This window comes from Meleagris gallopavo, chromosome 1 (assembly GCF_905368555.1).
Source record: "Meleagris gallopavo chromosome 1, MGAL_WU_HG_1.1, whole genome shotgun sequence".
NCBI classification, from domain to species: domain Eukaryota; kingdom Metazoa; phylum Chordata; class Aves; order Galliformes; family Phasianidae; genus Meleagris; species Meleagris gallopavo.
The window spans coordinates 65094594-65121209 of record NC_139404.1 but is presented as its reverse complement, the minus strand read 5'-3'; the positions used below and the strand labels follow the sequence as shown (position 1 = coordinate 65121209).

General features: G+C 41.1%; 2 protein-coding genes across 9 annotated transcripts in view; one reads left to right on the top strand and one right to left on the bottom strand.

Annotated features, from left to right (window-relative positions):
* Window positions 1-26616, bottom strand: part of SOX5 (SRY-box transcription factor 5) — a 639945-nt gene that overhangs the window by 442088 nt on the left and 171241 nt on the right. For 5 of the 8 annotated variants that reach the window (XM_085231458.1, XM_085231450.1, XM_085231541.1 and 2 more), the window contains exon 3: window positions 13338-13400. The gene's annotated coding sequence lies outside the window, so the exon portion shown is untranslated. Of the gene's footprint in view, window positions 1-13337; window positions 13401-16812; window positions 16962-26616 lie in introns of all 8 variants that reach the window. The other 3 variants (XM_085231481.1, XM_085231499.1, XM_085231491.1) reach the window with 1 other exon arrangement.
* Window positions 1604-2735, top strand: LOC109367908 (E3 ubiquitin-protein ligase Topors-like). Its single transcript, XM_019615933.3, has one exon. It carries the CDS (start codon window positions 1680-1682, stop codon window positions 2733-2735), a length of 1056 nt encoding a protein of 351 aa, XP_019471478.1. The 5' UTR covers window positions 1604-1679.

Here is a 26616-nt window from a genome sequence, read left to right as displayed (position 1 = left end):
GAACGCAGGCGACAGCACCTTGGCTCCTGTCACTTGCTGGAGACAAATCTTTAGCTATTTCAGCAGCCAAGGGGTGGCATTTTGGTCTCTGCCTGCCAGTCCCAAACAGCAGTGCCACCTTAGTAGCTGAGCTCCCTGGCAGCAGCAGCTCCCATCCTGTAGCAACTCCAACAAAAGCTCAGTACTCATCCACCTTAGCACCAAAAGGTGACCTCGATCCCAACAACAGAAATAGGAGAAACCAAAGCAAAGGGCACATCTGCTAGAAACGGGGAGTAAGTTCAGAAGGCAGAACAACAATGTTGACTTGTCATAGACTGAACCTCTAGTTTGACTATGTCAAACAGTAATATCAGTACAGAAGCAGACACTTTATAATTAATAAAGAATACACAGATATCATACAATCAATCAGAATCAATCAAAGAACGGTTTGGTTGGAAAGATCTTTAAAGACCATCTAGTTCCAACCACTCTGCTCCCCTTGAGAGATATGGGAAAAGTAATCACCAGCAAAAAATTCTCATACTAGGAAAAAAGATATTCCCAAAATGACAGTAGAAGAGATTCCAAAATACAACTACAAGGGTGATACTTATAGAAGAGGAAATGAGGGAAGGACTGACCAAGCATTCCCAAAGCAAGAAGACAAAAACTCAGCAAATGAGGAACAATGTTTCTGCATAATGTGCTAGTAAACAATTTACAGTTTGCTGATGCAGAATCAGAGGAAACATAACCTCAAGATCAATTAGAGGTAATTTAAGCAAGGAAACATTAAGACCTCTGCATCAGTATCAAAAAAATAATCCTGTAAAAGGAGAGCAGGAAGAAAAGCTACAGCAAATTAAGGAAAGAAAAGGAGACAATATCTGAAACACATGTTAATATGAAACTGAGGGTCTTACAGGCACTTTTAAAAAGAAAAAAAAAAAAGCATACAAAAGAACAGGAGAAGAGAGGAAAGACGAAGAAGTGGTATTTTGGACACAACAAAGGGAAGTACAGTGAGTGACACATGACAGAGCTCAGTCTTTGGAGCCTCCGGGAAACAGCTGTATCCAGAAGACAAAAGGGGAGGTGCCGCTGGAGGGAGTGCTGTGGTGGCACAAGGACTACGGTGACATCACTGAGCAACAGGCTGTGATGCCACTGAGTTTTGGGCGCTGGCAGGGCCTGGCCCGGTCACTCTCGTGCCTGGACTCCTGCCGAGCGAGTGTGTGCGGCTTGGAGGTGGAGCGAGGATTTTGCTTGTGTGTTGGGCTGTGCTTTGGGGACTGCTGGCAGCTGCCCTCAGTGCCCATCCCTACAGCCATCACTTGTGTTCCCCTGGCCTGCCTGGCTCAGGCAGCAGGGGCCTCCACGAGGTGCACGTGCAGCAGCACAGGTGAGCTGGGTGGGGACACGTCCCCCAGGGTGGCCATGGGGTGAGCTTTGGGGAGCTGCCAGGGCCAGGGGTGCAGTCTGACCCCGTGAGGGCGTGGGGCATGGGACAGCACAGGTGTGGGGTCTGGAGGGTTTCCTGCTGAGGGAGCAGGACCTTTCTTCTGTCTGTCCCTGGGACAGGGAATGACTATGGTGGCCTCTCTTCCTCTTGCAGTGCTCATCTTCCACTGCTGAGGCACTAGTGAGGGAGAGCGACTCATCTTCACTCCCCATCAGGCCTCAGCGTGAAGACCATGGCAGCAGAGGAGGCGTGGACGTGTCCCATCTGCCGTGAGGTGCGAAAGGACATTGCATACGCAGTACCGTGCCGTCACGAGTTCTGCCTCGGCTGCATCCTGCGGTGGGCCAAGCAGAAGGAGACCTGCCCGCTCTGCAGGAGAATAATGACAATCGTTAAGGTTGCTGAGTGGGACGAGGACAATGAATTGGATTTCATCATCTGTCCCCCAGCACCACCAGTTCCTGCCTGCTTCCAGGCAGGCACTGCTCATATGTACAGCCCCCAGAGCCATGCACCGTCTCCTCCACCCTTTCTGCTCCTCCCAGAGGAGCAGGATGATGTGGAGGAAGAGGAGAGGCCAATAGTGGGTGGTCTCCTGATGGAGGTCTGGGCAGCCCTGTTCAGGCAGCACCAAGAGATGCTTGACCCTGTGCTGCCGTGGCTGCGCCAGGAGTTACAAAACATCTTTGGGACACAGTGGCGGGAGGCAATGGCAACAGAGAGCCTCATCTTGAATGCCCTGTGTCACATCGGGCTGGACAGCGAGGCCCTAATCCACCTGCTGCGGCCTGCCCTGGGGGACAGAGCGGTGACGCTCATCCAGGGCCTTGTGAACGCCATTGTGAGCCAGTGGGGCGAGGAGGCCCACGGGCAGCGGGGCCTCCAGGGCGTCCACATGTCCAGAGGGCAGCAGGAGGGCCCTGCAGCCAGGGGGCAGGAGGACAGCATGGTGGCTGCCCCTGGCCCCGCAGCCTCCCCACCAGGGACCGAAACATCAAGGCCTGGACTCAATGGCAGCACTGAAAATCTCATCAGAGAGGAGCAGCCCAGCATACCAGAGGCTGTCCTGGATCTCAGTCACACCCCAGCTGCACACATCCCCAGGGAACAGGAGGAGCCCCATGAGGAGATGGAGCAGGCGGCAGCATCAGGCCCCTCTGCCCAGGGCAGCAGCCCCTCCGCTCCTGCCCACTCGCCTGCGGGGGCCCAGCGGCCCCGTAAGAGGAGGGCTGGCACTGACCTGGATCCACAGCAGCCCTGCAAGAAGCCACCCCCTCGTAAGCAGTAGCAGGGATTACACTTATATTTAATTAAAAAATAAATAATAACTTTAAAAAAAGACTCATGTCATTTAAATGGCTATATTTGGACTGAGCACTGGGTTTTAAGATAGTCTGGAAAGCACACACATGAAACACTCATCAGTACCCATTCATCCTGAGACCCTTTCAAAGTTTTATGTGATGGATTTAAATCAATGACGGCATACCTTCAAACAATCATTAAAAAGAAGCACACAGATTTAAGACAGAACAACACTCAGTGTAGGCGTCAATTCTGGAATTGCATTCTTTAAACAGACATACTGTGGTCTGCTGATTCCTAGGAAACAAGAGAACAAGGTGGACAAATCTGAAGCATTCGGTCTTCACATGGAAGGAAAAAAAATAAGTGATTGTTGGTCATCTGATGTACTAAGTCATACTTGATACTATTCTCTCTGTGCAAAGTTAGATTCAATAGCAGTACTTGCAGAATGTTGTTCTGCATGAGAGCATCAAAACTAGTTCTGAAAAACAACAATGTGGAAGGTACTCAAACTGCCAGTAAGGAAGCCATACTCCAAGAAATATTGAGCATGCTCTTCTCCCATTGACTTCTCCCCGTGCACAGGAGCTGGCAACTTACCAAAAGTAGCCATATGATCAGGCAATACGTAACAAAAAAGCAGGAAAGTCAAGAAAATGGCTTTCTACCTGTGAACCTAATTCATTGTGAAAGAGATAGTTTCCCACAATCACTGTGCTCTATCTGATACTGCAGGCACAAATATAAATGGAATATGGTACATTCACCAATTGGAGATTTGGACCTTAAACATTAACCTTTCTCCTTAACAGTCATATCCAATGTAATGCACCATAGGAAGCCAAAGCACTGGGCCTGATCCAGCAATGTAAATCCACTACTCCTTTCTCCCCTATTCTCTCTCACTGCATTTTTGTTTTTTCTAAATGGAACTATTTGTACAAATAAACATGGTGAGTATGGGCGCTCACTGCATTTTTTTTTCTAGCATCCTGAGTGGCAGGCACAGGCTCAATTACATGAATATAACTGAGATCATCTTAACCAATCCCCTTCTATAGCACCTCTGCCTTTGTGGCCCTGAACTGCTCCAACAATGAAAATTTGCTAACAGCTTTTGAAATATGACTCAAACATCCTTCAGTGTGAGGAAACTGGTGTGTGACACAACTGGCTTGCCTTTATTTTATTAGCATTATTACTGTTTGCTGCCTTTGGAGAGCTTTGAATCTCTCAAGACATTTCTTTAGCATCTCTGATTGCTTTCAATTTTCTTGCATTTTCTACCTTTGAAGCACTTGTGAACAGCAAGAAAAGCAATGTAAACAAATGTATTCAAATACAAGTAAATCCACACAGACGAACTCAAGTTATGTTCTTCACTCTTTTCCTTCTTCCTCTACCACTGGCCCCTGGTTCCCAGGTTTAAACCAAAGGTTTCAAATGAACAAACCCTTAAGCCATTAGAGCTCCAAGTTCTCGCTGCACCTGTCACAGCTTCCATACACACACACATACACAAAAGAAATACTCCCAGCTTGGCATTAACAACATTCATTCAGTGCTCTTTAGTTAAAGGAAGAAAACAATTAAGTGAAACCTCGAAGTAATCTTATTCTGCCTATTTAGCCTCTTCATCCCTCAATGTGTGGCTAGTAAGATATCACTTTTTAATCAAAAGATTTTAATCTCTTTCACATATATTGCCAGCACTAAGCATCACAGCATTTCTGTGACAGGGCAATGAATTATCATGTCTACTTTTAATAAAAGTATTTAAGTTGATCTATTTCCTATGTAAGCTACAGATATATACGTAACTCCGAAAATAATGTCTCCTATTTATTTTCATTGATATTACAACAGATACAACAAGCACGATAACACTATTTGATAGAACAAATTTTCAGCTACAAAACACTTTTGCAACATAGTCACCACCATTAGCTATGCATTTTTGCCAGTGATGACATGCTCATACAAATCTGCACCAGCAGAGATGACTCACTGTTTCACAGCTTCTACAGTGTTATTGCTAGGAAAATGTTGTCCATACAGACTATCTTTCAGATGGAAGTTAGAAAATGCCAAATCTGAACTATACAGTGGGTGTGGTAGGACAGTCCAGCCAAGATTGGCAATGCGCTCCATGGTCTTCTAGTTGGCATGGGGTCTGGCATTACCCTGTTGCAAGAGAAAGGTTTTCTTCTTCCTGGAGCGGGTACAAAGAAGGGCAACAAAGCTGGTGAGGGGCCTGGAGCACAGGCTTTATGAGGAGCGGCTAAAGGAGCTGGGATTGTTCAGTCTGGAGAAGAGGAGGCTCAGGGGAGACGTTATTGCTCTCTGTAACTACCTCAAGGAGGTTGTAGTGAGCTGGGGGTCGGCCTCTTCTCTCGTGTAACTGGTGATAGGACTAGAGGGAATGGCTTCAAGCTGCACCAGGAGAGATTTAGGCTGGATGTTAGGAAATCTACTTTTCTGAAAGAGTGGTCAGGCACTGGAATGGGCTGCCCAGGGAGGTGGTGGAGTTACCGACTCTGAAGGTGTTCAAGGAATGTTTGGATTTTCTGTTGAGGGACATGGTTTAGTGAGAACTGTTGGTGATATGTGGATGGTTGGACTGGCTGATCTTGTAGGTCTTTTCCAACCTTGGTGTTTCTGTTATTCTGTGATTCTTCTCCAGCCTGACTCTTTAAGTTCCAGTCCTTAGCTTCATTAGTGTCACAATGTAGTAGTGGTCACAGTTGGTGCTTTGTCTGGTTTCCAGGAAATGCAGAAAGATCACCCCTTTCCTATCCCAAAAGACAGTGCACATGTGCAGTGACAGTACAAAAGTGCTTTCAATTTTTTCTTTAACATTTTTCAATAATATAATAACTTTTTCAATTTATTTCTTTCACATGTCTCTACTCCATTTTGGACTGTCATTTTGACTCCGGCTTCAAGTGGAGACATCTTGTCTAATAATCAGCAATGATTCAATCCAGGAAGTTGTCTCCTTCAGCCACATATTATTTAAAAAAGTCTGGATAAACTCTGTGATATTGCAACATTATCATCTTTTCCAACATTCTAAAGCCAATATTCATCTCTGTATACAGTTCCCTGGTCGCAATCTGCTGATTTACAATCTACCGATCAAGACATTCTCCATTTTGTGGTGTGACAGCTGTACATAGCCATTCGTGGTTTGTCTTTCACATTGCTGTCACTATTGCTTAAACATACCTCTGCCTCACTGTGCTCACATCCACTGGTTGGTCCATCAGACTTTGATGAATGTCAGTGGGTGCCATTTTTTCCACATGGAGGAATTCAATGCCACACATTTTGCCACACCTTTGCTTCATACACGCTTACAAGTCGGATATCATTTTGTCAAATTTCCCCGCTGCTGCCATCTGTCACATGGCAATGAGATGTAATGGAATGTTGGTGGAAAGGTGCATCCTATACTGCCATATCACCAGCATTCGCCTTTGACATCAGGGGGCAACATAATAAAATAGGAGGCATTACTTATAGAGCAGCCATCATGCTACTAACACAATTTTGAACACATTCATCCTCACAAATCTTCTGTGAGGTAGTGAAATAGTGAAATGCTATTTTCTCTATTTTAGGTAACTGGAAACTCTGGCCCAGACAGACTATAGCCGCATGTAAATAATCTAAAAATCTACCTAATCTCTGGGACTCTGCTTGCTACTGGACAGGCATTTCTAAAGGCCATAGACAATCTTGTAGGACAACTCTCAGTTGGGGTTTAGGTACAATTTAGGTCTGAATTTGGGCTGAAACTGTACTTAATGCACTCAGGTACCTTTCCTGATATAACTCCCTGCAGCAAAAACACCACAGGTCTCTGAGCTGGAAGCCAGGTTGCAGCCCAGTGGTATGAGTAACAGCCCCCCAGCAGCACAATCTGAGCAACAACCCTAACTTCATTCAGAACTGAAAGAGAAAACATACAAATGCCCTTAATAAGAGTTAGAAGAAATAAAAATATTTTTGTTGAAATCAGATGCCAATCCTTCCAGTTGAAGATCAGATTCAGAGGCTGCTTTTTCAAGAAAACTTAGAAACTGCTTTCTTCCTTTGGTCACTTCATCTTCCTTTTGGTAAACTACATATCTTGTATTTGAAAGGTTGGCACTACAGAATAATACTGGGAGAAAGAAAATACAAGTTTTTCATGTAATTTTTGAAAACAAAAAATTTCACAGGTAAAAATAACACCTCTGCTTTTTCTGAGCTACATATGGGCTGAAGCACACAGTGTTTGGCTAAGTCTGCTTCTACACTATGAAGTTCCCATGCTGCAGCAGTTGTTATTGACAGAGCTCTTCAAAGAATCGTGCTTCTGTCAACTGTGAATTGTGGCATGCTTACACAAAACAGAAAATAAGATGCTCCTCACCCTACTGTTTTAAGCTGGGCCAATAAATCAAGCCCACAGTTTATGAAACTATCATTAGATGGTTATATTGCCATAAAATGTTGGAAAATAAAATAGTGCTCACAGAAAATTACAGAAAACACATATTTATATATATATACTCAGGTCCCAGTTACCCTTATATTTGACACAAATGAAAATAAAACAGCATTTTAAGCTCCTAGAAATGACAATATCATGTTATCTAGATAAGTAACACAAAGCTATTATTGAAATTCTGATAGCATTTGCTATACTGTTAAAGGAAAATTACCTGTAATGCATAGTTTAAATAATTACTTTTAAACAAAAGCTTCTTTTCTGTATTGCTTATTTATCTTCCAAAACCAGCTCAGCAGGGCTATGTATTTTATTAAAATTGCCTTCAGACTGCTAATGGCGGGGTGTGTGTTAGCACAGGAGAAGTGATGGCTGTTTGACTCCTGTTCCTTAAACTGGGAGTTGGCCCAGACACTTAAAGAGCCAGAACTCTTCTGTATGTTTGACTTTGTTAGCAACACTTTGCTTGCTAATGATACTGGTGGCAGCAGTAAAGTGATGGGTCAGGCTTGAACTGGAAGGTTTCTAATTATGCTTACAACAACAGCAACAACAAACCCAACAATCCTGACATCCCTCCTACAGCCGTTTCACTACATATCAAGCCTTTGGAATGGAAGTCATTTGGTAAGCTTTTGACCAGCATTTCTCTCCCATTCTCTTGTGCTCAGCCTCAAATAAAAGGGCCCATATCAGCACTCGATATTCCCTGTCCCGTATCAGAGAACAGCACAACAGCAGCAAGCCACTCTGTGGTGATTTTATGAGCAGAAAACCCACTCAAATCACCCAGATGACCTTCTGATAGATCTTGTTTCCCACAGAAGAAGCCACATCAGGGTGCACTAGGCTCCACAAAGCTTAAGTCCTAAGAACTGACCTTCTCTGTCTGGAAGGACCTCAATAATCAAACACCCACAGCTGTCACTGCAGCCAAAATCCCCAAAGCAGGTCCCTCCTGCTCTGCAGGGAAGGAGCATCAGGCATTGCTGGTGCCTCCTCTTTGCAGCCATGAAACCTTCTGCATAAAAACTGTTTGCCTATTGCACACACATATTAAGCAAATTAACTTGCATGATGAAATCATTCTAGGTTTTCTCACTTGGTTCAATTAATCTACGTTTAACATATTTTTCTTTATTTGATTAAAACTCTAGATACACATATCCATGATTTTTCACATTAAAATCAAATGCTACTTGCAAGTTCAGAACTGAATTTGGCAAATAAGGCAGCCTCCTTCCTTCATCAAACAGATAACTTGCTGGAAGCAGAAAGGGAGACTTGTTTACACCCTCCTTCTGGAGTTTTACAAATGATCACAGTATAGGCTAGAACAGAAAGCAGAATTAATACACTGCATTGATCCGGTATTTCAGAGAAAAACAGCATCTCCATAAAGCTGACACTTCTTGGAATTTTAACTAACTTTTTAGTATGATGCTTAAGGAAAACCGTGAAGAATTTTCACTAGTCGATTTTCACAGGTTCTGAGGTGCCCACACATCCATGTCAGCCTCAAAAGGAGACCTACTCACCACTTCTGAAAAGCAGTCTGGACGTACATTGCTTCCAGGTAAATTGGACTGACAGCAGAGACCAACATTATTAAATATACATGGAAAGCAAGAGAGACAGATAAAGTTCTTGACTCTTAGATTTTCATAAATAAAAGCATTTCTGCTTTAAAAACAAACAAACAAACAAACAAACAAAAACCACATTGACACCCACACATAGGCCTCAAAGCCCAAGAAGGGCAAACCTTCTCAGAAACCCTGTCCCACCAGGGTAAACAGATACAGGTGCCAATGAAATAAGTGAGCTTTTAAATTCACTTATTCTCCTTATCTGGTTTGCAGAAATAAAATTACGCTCTTACCACAAAGCATACCCATGTCTTGGACACAGAGGTTTAAAAAAAGCACACCACTTGCTCATAGGAGGAAGGCAAATGGAGGAATAACTTATCTTCAGTTGCAACTTAGGAATGCTTTTATAATCATTGCATTTCTTTTCTTAGTCACTGGGTTTATTTATTTCCTTTTTAAAAGTGTTTCTATAAAGCAAGTAAATTTGCTATTAGGAAAGTAAATGGAGAGCAACACTCTCACCTAAACTAAAAAGGTTATCTAATAGGGAATCCAGCTGTAGACATATAAAACCAGATCACTGATAGGAAGAAATCAAAAACAGTGGTATAAACCGCTGGATTACACTTTCAGATCCCAAGCAGGTTGTTCCAAGGCATCTCCAGTTCTATGACATTTCCTCAAGATCAGTGCCACCATCTCATTCCCCATCTCATCTAACCTGATCTAGCAGCACTGCTTTTAGACTGATGCCACATTTGATCAGCACCAAGCCCGATGTTTCTTAGAGACACGCGATTTTCATTACTCATAGTTTTCAGACAAGAGCTCACCAGCAGCCCTGCCTAATGTGATCTCCCAAACTGATAAAGATTGCTTTAAAAATCTGATCTTAGTTCCATGGGAAACCTTTTTCTAGAAGAAAACAATAGCTTCTGCTTTGCAGAACAGGACATATGCAAGGAACGTTTCATGCACCATTTCTAGTGCCCTCAACTTCTTGTGCAATTTTCTCTTTGGTCCCATTCTCACAGCTGTATCAATGGAGGACATACATGATTTCAACTTGTTAATTTGGAAAAGCCATCCACTAATTTCCAGCCACCTGGTTGGCTTCCTGGTGCAAAATGAAGATATAAGAAAAAACATTCTCTTGGATCCCTTCGGTGCTACAAAAGCATCCTCATTCCTCTTTAGGCAACACAGAGGCTCTTGCAGTTGAAATCCACAATGATTTAACAGTAACCATCCTACACACAGACACACCAACAAAATATCACAATACAATTTGGGCTTCTCTCACATAAATATGATACTTTCTAGACCCAGTGGGTCACAGAGATATACTCTCACCAGCAAGTCTCATTCATGAGCTTTAATAAAAACCAGTGCAAACCAAAAACTAAAGCTCTCCACGTAAATAAAAGATTCAGATCTCAAAGTTTCGGATGATATAGAAAACAAATGGTGCACAAGAACAGGAGCTTCCTCCCTCTCATACCCACGCTTAGAAATGCATGCAAATACTGTGAGTTTGCAGATTACCAACTTAGCAGTTGGTTTCATTCTGAGACATTTTTGGAGGGGAAGTAATACAGTAACAGCAATTCCTCCCAATTCACTTCCCACCATTGCCACACAGACTCGGATTTTCAGGTTAACCAAAACCATAGCTACAAAATAATGTGGGATCAAGATGAGAATTTCCCCGAGCACACCTACATTATTTACCAAACCAGAAACAAACTCTGAGGCAAGCAAGCAATCTCAGACTAACTCCTTTTCGTTGCCGCATGAAGTTACAGTCTCCAGCCAATAATGACTGTTCCAATGACAGACTGCAGCTTTAATGTAACTTACCAGATCTGCATGGAGAGAGTTTCTGGAGCTCTTCTATTCCCTTTTTCTCAAAAAACAAGCAAAAAAAAAAAAGGGGGGGGGGGGAGGAAGTCATAAAAAAATATACTTTCTTTGGTAAAAAGGTTGAATAATTTGTTTTTAATGACTTTAAGACAATTTATCCAGAAAAAATATTACCCCCTTCACCCCCTCTCAATTTCTGGCTGCTTTTCACTCTCATCAGTAAGACAGGTTCAGCCACATGGTTCAAATTTTTTTGAGATTATTTTTTCTACAGTCATATTTTTAATATGACAAAGAAAGGATGTTGAATTAAACTGCAGGAATAAACATGGATATATATATGTACCTTTCTATGTACCTGAACATGATGTATTTGACAGCTGTCTTCTTCACCCTTTCCACGCCGCTCGTTATCACTTGAATTGCACTTTCTTTGTTTTAAGATCCGTGTATTCGTATTTCCTCACACTATACAGTCAAAAAATGATTAGCGTTTACAATAACAACAGTTACATCCTCAGGAACTATAATAAGAAATCTACTTCTCCAGTTGCATGGATAAGCATATCTACAAAAATCAAAAGGAGCACGTGAAAAGGTAATTTATAAATATTTGAGTTGAATATACCCTGATCAAAGGCAGTGGAAACAGAGGCTGAGGCTGAAGAATTATCTGAAGTCTGCCATACTTTAACTACCAGTTCCTTACAGACATCTAAACTGTAATGAAGAAAGCACAGAAACTGATCCTTAATGCTAAACATATGACCCAGCATACACAGGGAGCCAGCCTGATGCAGTACACTGGTTTGTTCTGAAATGATGTAACTTCACAGCAAAAACCAGATGCCATTATATGGTTTTGAAAATGTCAAGAAACCAAGAAGCCACTCACAAATTAAAAAAAAAAAACAACAAACAAACTACAAAACATAACAAACAAACATCCAAACCCTGAAAATAAATTATTCTAAACCAAACAATACAGGCCTAATCATCTTCATGTACAGCTTGTTAGAGCTTATTAAAGACATCCACAATGAAAACACAAATACTTCATTCTCAGACCAAAACTTTTGCAACTAAAAATCTGTCTTTATAATGCCGTAGTTTTCTCACATTAGGGACCAAATTATTTCAAATAAGCAAATGATTTATTGAGATATTATTATGCATGATAGCTGCACAATGTATATATTAATATATGATATACAGGATGTATTTATCTGAATATTTTTGCCCTCTGAATTTATGCCAAGCTTGCTCTCTGTGCTTAGGGGCTTCCACTCCCAGGAATGAGGTATTTCTCACATTACGTGTTCCTGGAAGCCTCCTCCAAAAAGCAGCATAGTGCTGCAACACATAGTGCTGTGCACAATAGAAGCAGAGGCACTTCCTGCCCACAGCTCTTGTTATCCCCGCATCAGAGAAAGCAGGATAGGTGGACCCTGCAGGGAATTTCAAACAGGGCAACAGTCGTTTTGGTGTTAGATGTCTCATATTAAAATTAAAATATATTCTCACGGGTTTGTTGGGGGGAGGCAAACCAAAAATTCTTGCTACTGTGGGATATGCCTAAAAGCACAAATACGTCACTCACTGCTTATTTAAGCTCTATCTTTTAAGACAGTGATAAGGCCAAAACCTCAAATTTCACTCAGGCAGATCTTACGTATCAATAGCTTTGCCTCAGTAAGAACCCAGAAAGAGTGCAGGACAATTTATGTAACTGACTGGAGCAGTAGCTACCTGTTATTAAGATCACTCGACACAAGTGATTAAACAACTACCTGCAGTTGTTCGTTCTCAGCCAATATTTTACCATTTTGTCTGATTTATCTATGAAGCATGACTACCTCAGGCTGAATGTTTTGGAAATGGTACAACTTTTTTCCAAGAACAAGGTTAGAGGATATGATGCTTAAAATTCTTCGAGCTGGTTCTCTGTAAGAGCTCCAGCACTTGAAGCTTTGGAGGAAGGCTGGAGATCTGGCAGCCCGACTGGAGTGAGCACTGACAGAACTGAGGTTCACCAAGACCTTGGCTTTCCAAAGTTGTTATCGTGCTTTCAATACAATTTTTTATATGAAAAACGTTGCATCTTGATTATAACGTATTTCACCTCCACTCTATTTAAAAACCATGTAGAACAGGAAACGAGACTGAAGTAACCAAATGAATCTTCCAGTAAGCAAATGCAATAAAGTTACAGATATCACAGAAGGAACTTACTAAAACATTTCTTAAAAGGCTTCAAACCACAACCCTGTATGCCACACCATGCAGTTGTCACCCTTGACCCAGGCAACTCTGTCCAAGTACCTCTCATGCACCATTATCTACTGTAGTCTCTCGTTAAACTTTTCTCCTTTCTCTCAATTACTCATAGCTCCCCAACCCACCCTCCTGAAACAAGAAAGTGGTTCTGCTCCATTGCAGGTGAGGATCCAGCGAAACAAAGAGCTTGCCCACAGTAACACAAAGAAGCCTGCCAAGGAACAGGAAACTCAGTCCAAACTTTTGCAGGTCCTGGCCAGTCTCATCTCTCGGAGCCGAGCCAACCTGCTGCCAGCTCTCAACAGCACTTCCAGAGACACCCTGCCCAGAAAAGGCAAAACACAGCTCTTACCTGCCAAGTCTCCCAGTTTAAAATCTCAGCTCCTCTTCTTTTTATTTTCTTCTACTTGCAACACTGAAGGGGAGAGAAAAGAAAAGAAAAAAATATCAAATCTTTCTTATATTCACTATATTGTTTTATCCTCAGTAAAATACTCAAAAAAGTAAGTCTGCTTTGAGATCAAGATTCGCAGTATGTGGAAGAGAGAGGAATCTACCCAAATGGAAAAAAAAGCTGAAGGTCAGTGGTGAAAAGATGGGGATTAGGACAACAGTACAGTGAGGTGCTTAGTTACAGAACTTCAGGGATGCATGCAATTCTAAGTTGCTACTGAGATGAATGAAAACTCACACAGGAACCCTTAGGGTCTACGAGGGGAAAAAAGGAGAGGAGCAAGTGGGAAACTGAACCATTGTCCACTGAACTCGATAGAAAAAGTGACAGTAAATTCGGACAACTTTGCATTATATCTAAAGCAGGAGAAGAATACAGCAGGAATAGAGAGAACAAATGAGAGACTAGATTAATAAATCTAAGAAATATTATTAAAGCAACTGAAGTATAGCTGGAGAATTTCAAGCAGCGGGTTAGATTCTGTTCCTTTGAGATCACGAACCCTTGCTTCTTCCATCAAAATCAATGGAGTAGTTTTAGATTTACATCCATGTAACTAGGAACAAAATCAAATTAAAGAGTGCAGAGTAACTGGAGAAAAACTAAGCATTATTGAGTGTTCCAACACTGGGAGGCACTCAGATACTATAGTGCTGAAGGCCACATTAGTAGATTGATTAAATGATTGATCTATCAGTAGGAGATTTATCCAATATGGAGAAGAAACAGAGTGCTCTAAGTCAAGACTACTAATCAGCTATTTTCTACACACTATAAACATGCAAAGAAGATGCTGTATAGAACATGCAGTAATAATAATTCCCAATTATATCCCACACTCAATATGAGTTCTAATCCACAACTTCAACCTTTTTAAGGTATTTTATAAAAGGATTTTGAAAAAAAAAAAAAAAAAAAAAAAAGTTTCCATAACGAAATCCCAGAACTTTCCTGTTCACTTGTATTTCTCTTTCTTTAAATCTGACAAACTAATACCAAATGGTACAAAATTATGCCCTGAGCCATTTATACTAGAAGTCATGCAGTACTTTTCCTGGACCAACAACTGACACTTTCTCAACATGAGTTTTGCAAATGATGGTGTGAAAGTAGCAGTTTCCTTTCAGGTTTCATGCTCTCATAAATGAAGACTACTTTCTTTCAGACACCTCCTTTCACTAATGCATTGTCTTTACTTAAATATAGTGCACGTTGCCCATGTTTTAAAAACATAAATTTTGATAAAAATTAAAGCTCTGACCTGAGCTCACCTTTCTTACATTTTCTTTATTTATTTCTAGAATCACTGCAATTATCACATTGTGTATATGTCATAACCACCATGATTTCAACTGACTTGAATATTATCAGCTTTTATTGTAAATAAAAACCAATTCCATCCAGTTTCCCTTTAATTTCCACATTTATGCCACAAAATCCCAGCACTTCTAATGATTCCTGCAGCAAAGCTAGTCACATTTTGTAACATCTTTGTTACCTACTTCTACAGGCATTTTCTCACTTTTTAGTAGATGATCTCCAGGCACAGTGAAGGTAGCACTACTCTAGTAACCTACAGAAATCTATTCAATCTCAAATTGTAGAGATTTATGTTTATAAAAGTGAAAGAAGAAGTTCTGTTCCTGCTCCCCAACGCTGACTTTGATAATCATAACTTCAGTCTCTATATTCAAATTAGGAATCACACCATTTCAAGTCCAGAGGGAGTTGGCTGGTGCAGTCATCCAGCCATTCTCAATAGTATCTGAAAAGTCATGGCAGTCAGATTAAGTTCCTGGTGACTGGGAAAAAGGCAGTCTCACACTCATTTTTAAGAAGGGTAGAAAGGACAACCCAGGGAACTACTGACCTGTCTGCCTTACCTCCGTGTCAGGGAAGATCATGAAACAGATCTTCCTGGAAGCTATGCTAATGCACATGAAAGAGAGGGAGATGATACGAGGCAACAAGCCATACGATGGCTTCACCGAGGGCAAATCCTTCCTGACCAATCTAGTGGCCTTCAATGGTGGTATAACTGCACCAGTGGATAAGGCAAGAGTCACTGATGACATCTATCTGAATTTCAGTAAGCCCTTTGACACAGTCCCCTACAACTTACTTCTCTCTGAATTGGAAAGATATGGATTTGATGGGTGGAACTGCTCAATGGATGAGGAACTGGCTGCACAATTGTACCTAGAGTGTGGTGGTCAATGTCTCAATGTCTGGATGGAGATCAGCGTCCCTTAGAGATCAGTAGTGGGACAGATGCTCTTTAGTATCTTCATCGATGATGCCAACAGTGGGATCAAGTGCATCCTCAGCACTCCAAGTTTGTGGATGACACCAACTGGTGCTGTGAGGTGAGACCTTACCTGGTACACTGCACCCAGATATGGAGTTCTCTGTACAGGAGAGACATAGACCTGGTGGAGCACATCCAGAGGAGGGACAGAACTCCTTTACTATGAGAACAGGCTGAGAGAGCTGGTACTGCTCAGCCTGGAAAAAAAAGGCTCCAGGGAGACCTGACAGTGGCTTTTCAGTTTAGAGGTCATAAGAAAGACTTTTCAGCAGAATCTGCTGTTATAGAACAAGGGGAAATGGTTTCAGTCTAAAAAATTGAAGATTTAGATTGGATGTATGGAAAAGCAATTTTACAATATGGTTAGTGTTCTTGGATTCCCAGCACCAGGATATCAGAACGATATGATTCAAAACACCATGTTCACTTTGAGAGCTGGGATCTGCAAATCTGTGCAGAAGAGAGTGGGAGGTTCTGTAGGTTCTACCTGGATATATCCTTAAGTGTGTTTATTCTAATTCACTCAGAGATGAGACTCCTAACCATATTATAATCAGTTTCTTGCAGATAACAAATAAGCCAAAAGGCCACCAGTGGATCTACATATGACCATAAATCAGGCTCAGTTTCTTGATCATAGCAGCATCTGTACTGGAGGGTTATCACCCGCTGCATAGAGGAAATTGAGCAGAAAACTCATCTGCAAGCCACCATTTCCCTTTCTTCCATCTCCCAAAAATAAGCAAATTAAAATCATGAAAGGTTTACAGTAAGACCCATGCAAAACTTTCACCACAGAAATGTAAAAATCCCTCATGCTTCATTACAAATCTGAAAAACAAGAGTCTATCAGTGAACAACTTTCACACAATGATTAAGAGTGTTAAAAGAAAAACAGAAACTGAAGGAGGGTTCTGAGATGAAGAAAGAAGAAGGATTTTAAGAAGAAATGAAGTGTTTTCATATGCTGTGGCCAAAAGCCAAGGAAGATTAATATTTTCAGAAACTAAAAACCATCCTGATGGACAAGAAATCTTGCGAACCAGTTTTAAAAAAGTAACTTACATATTCTCTCTGACATCCCAATACTTGTTTTACAAGTGGTCTATCTTTATCTTCTGGTGCAAACAACTTGTCTTGAAGGCTGAAAAACTTCATAATTCATGAGGATTTCACAGGGTTCTAGGAGTCTTCCAGGGTTAGGCTAGACTTTACTACACATCAGAAAAGAAACAATAGAAAGCAAACCATCTTTATTAACCACCCAAAGAGACAGCATCATGCTTCCTGGCTGTATTTCTGTGGTCAGCAACACTTTTCTCTGAAAGCAGTCCCATTACTTCATTACTTCATTCATTGTTTTCCCCCCAAACAGTTCTGTGATTCTGATTCTGAATGTTCTCCAGGTCCTAGACAGTAAGCTCTCAAAGGCAGGGACTACTTTCATGCACCTTTTGCATGAAGTGGCCATTGAAGTGGATCTCCAGCTCCCATTGCAGATTTAGGAACTATTAGGACATCTGAGATGCTGAAGCATAACATTACCAGCCCTTACCAGCCCAGCTTTTATCTTTTTCTTCGGCACTGACAATATGCATTCAAGGAAATAAAGTGCAAAGCTGGTCACTGGAATCTACAAAAGAGGTGGAAGAGGACTTCAAACTGTTCGCTCACCTCAGCGAGGTGTCAATGCTGATAACTCAAGGATAAAAATAAGATGATCAAAGTTCAAATTATTTCATAGATTCTGTACAAGACAGTAGTTTGTACAGAGCACAATGACTTTTCATTCTGGCATTATAATCATGTGACATTTGCAAGATAGCCTGTTTACCCTCCTTCCCACTGACAAGGAACCAGTCTAGCAAAGACTAAAGTAATAAAATGATCACCTGAACACAAGAGGGATGAGTTCAAGGGTCTTGACAGAGTTCAGAAAAAACATCCCACTCAAACAATTCATATGAGTGGAGCTCATTTGTAGGCAACCTCTGAAGAGTATTTACACCCTTTTCTGCCCTTCCGTCCTCTAACTGAAATACTTGTACAGAACATTTCTTAAATCGAATGTGGCAGAACCACTAATAATCCATTTGCACTCTGGGTGAGCTTGGCTAATGAATTCAAATGAGAGCAGAAGCAAACCACAGACTGCCAGATTTTTAATATCCTCATACTTTATAGTAATGGTGTAATTGTAATTAATGTTTACTTTGTTGTGCATTTTATTGTTGAGTCTTTAAAGTCCTCTGGGATCCCTTTGGGATATACAGCACTAAATAATTGTAAGTTGTTATTATCAAATAACAATCACTGGCCATTTAAATTATAGAATAGCTACCTGATTATACTTAACCAAGTTAAAGCTCTAATAAAGAATGATTATATATAATCTAAATTAAAGATATTTTTTTCCCAGTTCAAAGACCCAAAGTTCTTTGCATTGAGTATGCAAGCTCTCTCCAGCACCTGAAGCTTGAACCTGCAATAATGAAATCAGTAGGACTTCTGTTGTTGCTTTCAATGGAAAGGTGATATGACAGTTCGTAAAGAATTGGATATCTTTGCTGCCCTTCTGAAGCAGCAAAATTAAGACTTTTTTTTTTTTTCCCAAAAAATTATTTGTAAGAGTCCTCATTATTATCTCTTGACTGGTCTTGAAGTGTCTCTAACAATCATTTTGGCTGTATCACAGATAATGCTTGAACTGTGCACATATAAGAGGTTATTTCCCCGTAGTACAGGAGGTACTTTGCATTGGTGCTACAAATGAGGCATACAACAATCCTGAGGAAGATAACCCCCTCTCTGTGCTCAGAAGTCCTCACCTTGTCTTCTTCTATGACACATCTACAAGGACACGGTCTCCGAAATATTTACCCTAACTCTTGCACATGAAATAATTTTCACAACAATAAGAAAAATGTTAGGGTGTAGTAGATTCAAAGCCCCAAAATAACACAACCAGGAATAAGGTTCAATGACATTTTATACAAGAAATCTTGTAGAAGATTATTTACTTGGCTTTGGATTGTTAAAAATCCCATTTTCAAGCTTTGAATCTACAGGGAAAGGTCTAATTTAGCTGAAAGTCTAACAAAAAAACACAACACTGGGCATAAGGGTAAAGAAAACCTTGCTTTTGTTCTCTCCTAATAACGTGAGACTGAAGGGGTGGGTAGGAGCAAAAACATGTCTTTTGTAGCTGACCTTTGTCAAGTCATTTCCCTTGCTTCAGGTTTCTCATCTGTGGAACAGGGGTAATGGCATTAACCTCGTTGCTAATGAATAGCATTGTAGATGCATCTACAAAGATAATAGATCATCTGGTGGATCTTTTAGTATCAGTAAAAAAAATCTTTCTAGTATCAGTGATCTGTTAGCAAGTGAGGACTTAAGTTCAACTGCACAGGTTAAGAACACCATCAAGACTGAGAACCCTCTGGCAACGATGAACAGTAAAGCCCCGATGGGGGCTGAATCATTTATAGTGAGAAACATCTCTCTGCACTGACTATAAAGAAAGGTTCAGATCACAGTCTTCATGATCGGGTGATCTCAGATAAGTGTCTAATGTTAGTTAGGAGGAACTCAGAGCCACAACCTTGATTTTGACCAGTACTGAATTGTTCCACAATTTCCTTGAAAAATCTAGAGCTTGATCTGAGCTTCTCTCCTTTTCTTGCATCTTCATAAAAATATTTTTTCAATTGAGAAGTGAGCTTAAATAAAAATTCTACTAAAACATGTTAACTTCTGCAAATTTCCCCACCAGAATTATCAGGGGAAAATATTTTGTTTCAAAGCTGATATGTAAAAACAAAAATACTCAATTTTAGTTGAAAATAATTCAATTTCATTTGAATGAAAGTAAGAGAAATCAATGAAGAAAGACTGCATATCTGTGAGAGTTGGACTTTAATGGGGCTAACTTGCTGAAGATCCCTCTCTCCAGCAATGCAAATAACAACAAACTATGATTTGCCATAGACCTCTCACATGCACTTAATGACTTCAGTGGAGCTCAGCCAGCTGCCACCAGCTGAGAATCTGGGACAGAAGCCGCAGCTGAAATCAGGACTCCTTGCAGGAACCTCTCTGTACATGCAAAGCAGGAGACAGCCCTTGCAATATAGTTTGTAATTTAAAAGGACAGCCTAACAAAAAGGTGAGAAGTGGAGATAATTATTAAAGCAACAGCAAGTGTCTGTTGCAAAGCAACAAAGAAATGTGGTGACATAAAGCAGAAATGTCTTGAGTTCTGAGCTTCTTGAGACCGTTTCCTGCACTCGAGGTGAAAGTAAAAAAAAAAAAAAAGAAAGAAAAGAAAAATAATAAACAATAGTATTTATGAACAGTAGCAACTGTATAATATCAAGGCCTCACATATATTCCCCGACTTTGATTTTGAGGTTACCCAGTGATCTCTCCTGTTCGCTGGAGCATGCTGCTGGTGCAGCTCCTGAACTGCAGATGGTGGATGCCAGTAACCATGTGGCCACAGAGCTTCACCTGAAGCACAAGTCCTCCATCAGCACGGTGACTCCCCGAGTTGCTAGGAAGAGCTGCCTTTTGTTTGACATGCATCTCTTTGGAACATGTCAGGGGAAGAGCACTGAGTATTGTCCATCAGCCAAGCCACAATACACCCTGACAGAGCAGTTAGCGGGAAGGATATAGAAGGCCAAGGCAGGAGTGATATCTTGAAGTGGGAAAAGGATCTAGGAGGTGTAGGAAGGAAAGGACAGAAAGGTGGGGGTGGTACAAGATCCATATTGTTGTTGCACTGGAAGGACACAGCATGTCATAACGAATTACCGTTAATTTGCACCAGCAGTACAGTTAGATTGAGACCAGCAAGCACCGATGACAAACAGCACTTGCAAGATCACATAATGAGGGGGCAAGGCTGCTTCACTGGAGCCGCTTCACTCAATTAGTGGACAAGGCTTTTAATGCTGCTATGCACAACCAAAGCAATTTTGATTACTTAGAGCTAAGTCTCCATTTAGAATGAGTCAGAAGCTGAAACAGGTTTTTTTTTCTTTTAATATAATTTATCTACAAAGTATTCGAATGGTAATAAGCTATCTGAAAGCTAGACACATTAGCCTCTGTTTGTGCCTAAGCAATGTTGAAATAGACTTTTAAAAATAAGTTCAAATACTATCTATTCTATCCAGCAAAAGGATAGCAAGCAATCAAGACAATGCCAAAAGCGAGGACCAAATTTTGCTCTTATCTACTGATTTAACTCTGAAATTTCAGAAGGTGTTTTTGGTAGAACTGCAAGAGTTCCATAACAGTACACTTTCACATAGTGCTGAGACTCAGAGCAGCATGCCTGTCATTTTATTCTAGGTTTACACCTAAGGATTTGATGGATTCTGTCAGTCAAAGATCAAGACTGCATTATCTCCTGAGTAGTATAGGAAGTTTCATTTCTTCTCTTTTTTAGTGAAGCATTTGGACAGAAGTTTAGGAAGTGCGATTTGATCCTGAGAACTTGGCAAAATCTGTTAAAGTTCATTAAATAATCTTGAACTATTTCTACTAGCTTAAGCTAAAGCTGCAGCCTTACTGTCAAAAATAGAGTTGCACAAACAACTATGGCTTAAGGATACCTTTGGTGGGCAAGAGAAAGCACTGCCAGCAGTCTGACAGTAAATCCTGTCTCCAAAGTCCTGCTGTCAAAATCTCCATCCCATTGCATTTTAGGAACCGATGTATTCAACAAGATATGGAGCAGCTCAATTTAAATTAAATGCGATTTAGAGCAAGGATTTGCACACGCACCATATCCTAAGCATCTGACCTCAGCAGAGATATATATCAAGATCTTCATAGAAACACAGAATCACGGAATGGCCGGGGTTAGAAGGGACCTCCAGCATCATGAATCTCCAACCCCCTGCCTCATCTAGGGCCACCAACCTCCACATTTAATACAAGACCAGGCTGCCCAGGGCCCCATCCAACCTGGCCTTGAACACCTCCAGGGATGGGGCATCCACAACCTCTCTGGGCAGCCTGCTCCAGCACCTCACCGCTCTCTTGGTAAAGAACTTCCTCCTGACATCTTCCTATCAGCCCTTCTAATTGAAGCTCTCCACTAGCACTTATATATCCCTTGGCACAGGGAGCGAATCCCACTTACTAGTTTTCACAATGATCAGCTTGCTCACAAACCTACAGAATTATACTTTTCAATCTTAACGAATGTGCATGCAAGAGTATATGTATGCATAGATTAAGAATGGAATATGAAAGGAGGAAAAATTACGTTCAAGACCTTTTTTTAATTTGAGAAGAAAGGGAATAAGAACATTGACCTGCATTCCGGTTAGCAGCCCTTGTCCCTAGTCTGCTCAGTCACCCAGTCTTCTTGGAAATAGCAAGAAATCAAAATGTTTTGTTTTGTGTGTACTGGAATGAATAATTTTGATGTTCAGAATTTATTTTCATCTTTATTTTGGCTGAAATTACTCATCAGATTTGACCCAAATTTCTGAAGAACTTCATCTGCTTAAATGTATTCCTGTGGGTGAAAAAAAACCAACCCAAAAAAAAAAGACAAGGAAAAAAAGAGTGACTACCCAAATATACCCCTTTTCAGTACTTCATCAGGATTTCTACAAGTGGGTCAGGGAGAGTTAGGAGGTGGGGTGGAGGCACCTGAAAGAGAATCCTTGTCAAAGAATCAGAAAGAAATTACCATTCAGACTTCACCCTACAGCTGACTGGCACAAAGCTGGATTTTTCCACTGGTCCCTGAAGCACCAGCTACCGCCCAGTCCTTGTGGCAGGGTACCCAAAGCAACAGACCAAACATATAATGCACTGAGGACACAGAGTGGATATAGGCATTGCCTAAAGCACAGAACAGGAACATTTTAAACTGCTTCATTTCTCAGCTTCAGTACAGCTATGTATGTATAATTTATTTAAGATTTGACTCGGCAGGGTGGCTGCATGCAATCAGCATATTGTTTTTGTGAAGGTTCCCCCCTATTGCCCCTTAGACAGATTTTAACTGTCAGTATATTGGCCTTTTGAATTTTTGTTTTCATAATACCATAAGCTATTTGAACATACATTATTATATACTAATCACTGCTTGTCCAATTTTTCTGAGTCTTACAGGCGACAGCAGAGAACAAGAAATGCAATTTAGTTAGAACTTCAAAGTAACGTTTCGTTATCATCCAAACTGGGGCTCTTTTATGCTTCTCTCACTATTTGGTTTTAAAAGTGAAAGGAGACCAGTTGCTTAAATTTGTTCTTTCAGATTTCTGCTCACATCTTCCCTCTCCTAAAAGGAGGGGCTTCACAATAATAGATTGGCTGATCTTGAGATCAGTTACTGATTGATATATATTTACTGTCTTCAGATAGTCATAGTATTGCTGACATTCATATGAATTAAAGATTGCCTAAATTCTGCCTCTAAGCATTTCCAAACTTCAAGATAGCTATGAAATTCAAATATAGATCTCTATCTCACATCTCTACAGTGGGTTGAACAAAAATATCTGGTTCAATCACACCTGAGCCCTATAAAAACGGGATCTTTCAGGATTTGATCCTGTCCTGTGGGCCTGTCTACATAATGAACCAGCCTTGAAAAACGAATGCAGATCAGCTCCTCTCCCCAGTCATCCTTATTCCATTTCAGGAGAGCTTTTGTATGGTTTAGCTTTGTTTTGAAGTGGATTAAGCCAGACCCCATATGGCACTTCTAGTGGAGAAGAAAAGTGCCCACAACAGAAACTAGTGCAGAATGCTATTGTGCTTTCAACACATATGCAAGCTTGTTCAATAATGTAATACCGGGTAAACCTGTATAATATGCTTCATTATAACAAGGTGCTGGGTGTTTGATGAAAAAATTACAGAGAAAAGTTCAACAGTTTGCAGAAGATCAGATTACTGTGTACATTCAGTAAAAACTAATTCCATATTTCTAGATTTAAATCCCACACTTAAAAAAACCCATGCTACAGCTGCACTGAACATAGAATAGTCTTGAAGAATATTCTATGAAGAAATATTAGAAAGCAGTGTTTGCATGATGGACTTCCAGTAACGGATCGAACTCTTACTAGTGGTTCTGGTTCCTCCTTCTCCTTCATTTTCTGTACCTTTCCCTCTTCCTTTTAGGCCAAACAAACCAGCCTAAACATAAGGCAAAGTTTTTTAGAATCCATTTAGACCCGTGAAAAAGAAAATAAACTCCCCCAAATGAAATTATAAAATTCAAATCCACAATGTCTTTGACATTTAACTAAGAAAGTCCATTGCCAAAAAAAAAAAAAACAACCCAAAATATTTTAAATCTTCACACAATAGGAAATGTTCAGCAGTGTAGAGCAATTGGTTATGGAGCAAAGAACTAGAAGCTGAAAAGGTTAAGGTTCTTCGATATGAAAATGGTAACTCAAACACACACTCTGGGGGACAGTTATACATATGTTTTTGAACTAAAACTCTAACCTGGCATGATTAATTTTGGCCTTAGTTTTGTCAAAATATTGGAGACCATATGGCACAAAGCAAATAATTTTACATTTTTGTTTTAAACCCCTGTGTGTTTTTCTTGTCTATTCCCTTCTCTTCCACCACACACACTGGCAGCCGCTACCACTACGCCAAATGCCAAATCAACCCTGCAAGCTGGCTGGCACAAGCACCCTACAATACTGGCACAGGCTTCCTTTTCAGGGGGATTCTCTCTGAAACCCTGTGGCACATCCAAGCATCCCTATTTAGCAGCTGAGGACCCTGTCTACCCCAGGCATGTCAGCAACAGGGTGCCTTGACTACCAATGTACCAGTCCATTTCATTACATTTAAATCAAACAACAGCACTTTGTATTGGTACTTTGAATTTTCACCTCTCATCCCCAAAAAATCCATCAGAGCTTTATAATATCTTTAAATCAATCAGCAATGGAGAAGTATTGCTGCTGTGAAAAGAGAGGATGAGAATCACTGCAAAATAAGCAAGAACACAAAAGGAACACAGTCTATATGAGTGGAGCCAACACATGCACCAAAATTGGCTTCAGGGAACTGAGTTTTCTAGAGTGGAGCAAAAGCATGCCTCGTTCATCTCTTGCCCATAAAAGCTTCAGTGAATTGGAGAGAAAACGGGAACATGAAAGGCTGTGCTGGCTGTCAGGATTCAACCTAGAGAGCTGGAGGCTCAAATATTAAAACATGGCCTTCGCTGCCCTTCCTGAAATATTTTTTCCTCTGTGTGTCGCTCTAACCCATGGCACAACTCCTTCTTTTTTTTAATGTATTTTAAGATTTTAGTTAGACATTCATTCAGAGAATAAAAGCAGCAGGCTCCTTGAATGAGCAGACATGTATTACTATTTTTAGACAGAGAGCCAGAATGAGGGCTGGAAAAGTTAAGCATGATGAACAGATCTAAAGGTGCACATACCTTCTAGTTAGTGTTCTGTACGTGTACATTAAGATCATGGTAAGTGGTGAATCCCGCCTCCCTGGGTGATACACATCCTCTGCAGTTGCAGGAACTGTGCCCAGGATCTTCAAAATGGCTCTGATGGTAAGATCAAAATAACACCCCTCTTTCACTGGTAGCAGAAAATGGTGAATCCCTTGTCTGTGACAGCCTCTGCTTCAAGGGCTTTCAAGAGCATTTCTCAGATTGTGAGCTGCTCTGCGCTGCAGTTGAGGGGCTAGCAGAGCCCTTTGACGAATGCTGCACATCACAGTTGTTCAAGAGGTCCTGACGTGAGCCCAACATCAAGGAGTGGAGAAAGAGCCTGTGCACAGCTCTTCCTCTGAGACACGAGTGAACCAGTGGTATCCCATGATGCTGAGGACAGAGCCTGCAAGGTCTGGTGCCACCTGGGGCTCATGAACTGCTGGAGGTTCATCACTCCCTGCCACGGCGTAAAGGTCAGTCAAGACTGTTCTGTGGTAACAAGCCTTCAAAGTTTCCCCTCCAATGGCCTTGTAGAGAGGTGGAAAATTTCAAAGTCTTGTATCTGCACAATACATCCACCAGACACTGGGCTGTATGCCTCTTCCCACACTGCGAAGTTTGTTGGAGCAGCAACTCTACCTAACAAATGTAACTTTAACAACAGTAAAACAACCTAATAGCTTTGCATGCCAGGGGGCTAATGTGGTGGGCCATTTAACGCTGCACTAAATAGCCCTGGTTTGATTCCCATTGCCAAGTGCTGAACTGAGAATTGCAACTGCAGGAGCAGTTCCTAATTCATTAGTTAAAGGGGGTCATTGCTCATAGGGTGGGGAAGAGGGAGGGGAAGCTAAAAGAGGGGGAAAAAACCATATCAGACAACTCCAAACATTCAAAGTCGACAGAAGGTTGCACTCCTGAGAGATGTCGTATTTAGTCGAAAGCCTCACAAAGCTCTGCAGCTGGGAGGCCTGTGGAGGTTTTACTCAACACTAAAAAAGTTGCCATAAGACATTTGTAACCTGTATAATAGGCTTGGTGGGAACGAGGAAGCAGGGAATGAAAGGAAGGTGAAAACATCTCGCTAATAACAGCGTGGCTCGTTTCAACTGGCCCTCAAAACTGCATGGCACACAGGCTGCCAGCACAGCAAAGCGGCAGCAAAACAAATAAACTGCCTTCCCAGCCACCCTTCCTAAAAACCAAACCCCCGAAAGAGACCTGATTGCATAGGAGATCGCTTAAAGTCTTAAAGTGATACAAGGAAACAAACAAGCCCAAATTTACAGGGCACCTCTGCAAAGGGAGAGCTTTATTCTGAATGTTAGAACCCTAAAACAACCATTTTCTCTAATTTCTGCCATCACTCAGATTGGCCTTGAATTACCTCCTGATAGGCCTCCCATGTG

Bases quoted from the DNA above. Each gene is read 5' to 3' on its own strand.
- LOC109367908 (XM_019615933.3), top strand. From the start codon at position 1,680: ATGGCAGCAGAGGAGGCGTGGACGTGTCCCATCTGCCGTGAGGTGCGA.